This window comes from Octopus bimaculoides, chromosome 7 (assembly GCF_001194135.2).
Source record: "Octopus bimaculoides isolate UCB-OBI-ISO-001 chromosome 7, ASM119413v2, whole genome shotgun sequence".
In the NCBI taxonomy this organism is placed as follows: domain Eukaryota; kingdom Metazoa; phylum Mollusca; class Cephalopoda; order Octopoda; family Octopodidae; genus Octopus; species Octopus bimaculoides.
In genome coordinates, this window is record NC_068987.1 from 88849276 (window position 1) to 88851447 (window position 2172).

At 37.6% G+C, this 2172-nt stretch overlaps 1 protein-coding gene across 1 annotated transcript; it reads right to left on the reverse strand.

Annotated features, from left to right (window-relative positions):
* Positions 1 to 828: 828 nt before the first annotated feature.
* Positions 829 to 1140, reverse strand: LOC106870567 (putative uncharacterized protein DDB_G0277057). Its single transcript, XM_014916692.1, has one exon. It carries the CDS (start codon positions 1138 to 1140, stop codon positions 829 to 831), a length of 312 nt encoding a protein of 103 aa, XP_014772178.1.
* Between the last annotated feature and the right edge of the window lie 1032 nt (positions 1141 to 2172).

The following is a 2172-nucleotide window of genomic DNA, read 5'->3' on the forward strand; positions in this document are numbered from 1 at the left end:
TTAAAAACAAAACTAACAAAAGTGTCCGATGAACGGGAACGTGAAACTCCGAGTAACAGTTTTTTGTTATATTCCTGCTGCTTTTAAATAAAGCATATTACTCTACCTCTGGTATTTGAGTACGCTTTTTTCCACCTTGTTGCACTTTTATGTGCTTACTCCGGTATATATATATATATATATATATACTATAGCCTCGGGCTGACCAGAGTCTTGTGAGTGGATTTCGTACACGGAAACTGATAGAAGACTGTCGTATGTATGGGTATATTTGTGTGTGTGTGTGTGCGCGCGTCTGTGTATGTGTGTGTTTGTAGCCGCACAATCTCTTGGCAATCGATGTTGCTGTGTTTACGTCTCCGTGTCTTAGCGGTTCGACCAAAGACACCGATAGAATAAGTAGTAGGCTTACAAAGAACAAATCTTGTGGTCGATTTGTTCGACTAAAGGCCGTGCTCCACCATGGCCACAGTCACATGACTGAAACAACGCCGAGTATCTCTGCTAGTATAATATAAATGTGTAGAGTGAACCCTGTTATTTACTATACAGCATCGGTTATGAATGAATAAATTAAATCAATATATACCCTGTCATAACCGCATATATATTTCGTCACTATGTTGTGTTTACCCGAATGAAACACCAACGTCGCTCTTCAATGGATCGGAAATTAACAACTGTCTGTCTATCAAAGGCCGACATACGTCATAACAATATCATAAGCTGTTGATCTGTAGTCCTGGGTCAGCTCTCATCGAACAGATGACTTATGATGGAAAGCGTTCAACCCTTTACCATTTCTAATTTATATTTTATATTTCATTTTCATTTTTTCTGTATGTCCGGGACTACATCATTGAGTGCCTTTTGTTTTCTTTTCTCAGACGCTACAGTGTGATTATCTGAAAGAGATTTCGCTAGTATTTCTCTCAAATCAAACATAAAAAAGCTTTCTTGTTGGTTCAAGACCGTTAAGGTGCTACTGGTGCCGCTGTTGATATTGGAGTTATTGTTACTGCTGCTGCTGTTGCTGTTGTTGTTGTTAACGTAGTTGTTACTGCTGTAGTCGTTACCGCTGTTGTTGTTGTTTTCTAACTCCGGATCAGCTTTCAAGAAGCAGACCTGGGACAAATGCATACTTGACACACCACTTCAAACATACCTACAATACAATCGACAAAGCCATTTTAGCCGTGACCATCCATCTTTTATTGTTTTGCGGACACAGTATTATTTTTCTCGAAACAAAAAAGTGGGGTGATTTGAGGGTGATTTGACCGCTAATTTCTGCAGCTCGAACGGCCAAGTAAGAGAAAAGTAGTAAATTGTATTTGTCTCAGGTTTGACATTATGTGGATGAGACGTAGAGTCAATAAGTTCTTCTTAATAAAGTAACTTGATCGTAAGAATAGAGTTTTTAGCAGCAAATTGGCTTATCGTGTTGGCGATTTTATTTCTTGGTTACAGTAAACGACGGTTGAGAGTTCCACAACTTCTTACTGAACAATTTCCGCAGACGATTTGTTTATGAAGACCAATTGTTTTGTGCAGTACATTAGTTCACTCCCCTCCATCAAATTGACGTTGTCTATACAGTGTGCCACATGTCACATGTGGAATTGGTGACAGAGTAACAAGAAGCGAAGTGTTTTGCTCAAGAACATAATGCATTACCCGGTCCGTGAATCGAACTCACAATCGCAAGATCTTGAATGTGACACCCAAACCACTCAGCCATGCACCTTCCCTATGGTTACTGCATGATGATATGGTGACTACAACAAGAGGAAAACGTTAATCAAAGTGTTTTTATTTGTTCCAAATGAAACAGAACTGGAAGGAAATGAACAAAAATTGTTTAGAGAAGAAGAAAAAAAAAATGAAAACGGATTTCAGTAAACTTGAGAAAATCAACAACGACAAAAGAGGTTGGCTTCGACATAATTCTGTATTTTGACTTCCTTTTTTTCCTCCTTCATATTTACTTTTATTTTTATCATCGAAACAAAAAGTGTTTTCAATAGCCTAGTCTTTATCCTGTTATTTCTTTAAATTGTCATAGAATTCCCGTCGGGGAAATTTAAGCTAAAGAAAATAATTTGCTTAAAAAATAAGAGAGGAATTAGAACAATGTTTTAATGTACCAAATTTTTCAAACAACTACGCACG

What these genes read in the sequence shown, in the direction of transcription:
- LOC106870567 (XM_014916692.1), bottom strand. Translation starts at nt 1,140, where the DNA reads ATGCATTTGTCCCAGGTCTGCTTCTTGAAAGCTGATCCGGAGTTAGAA.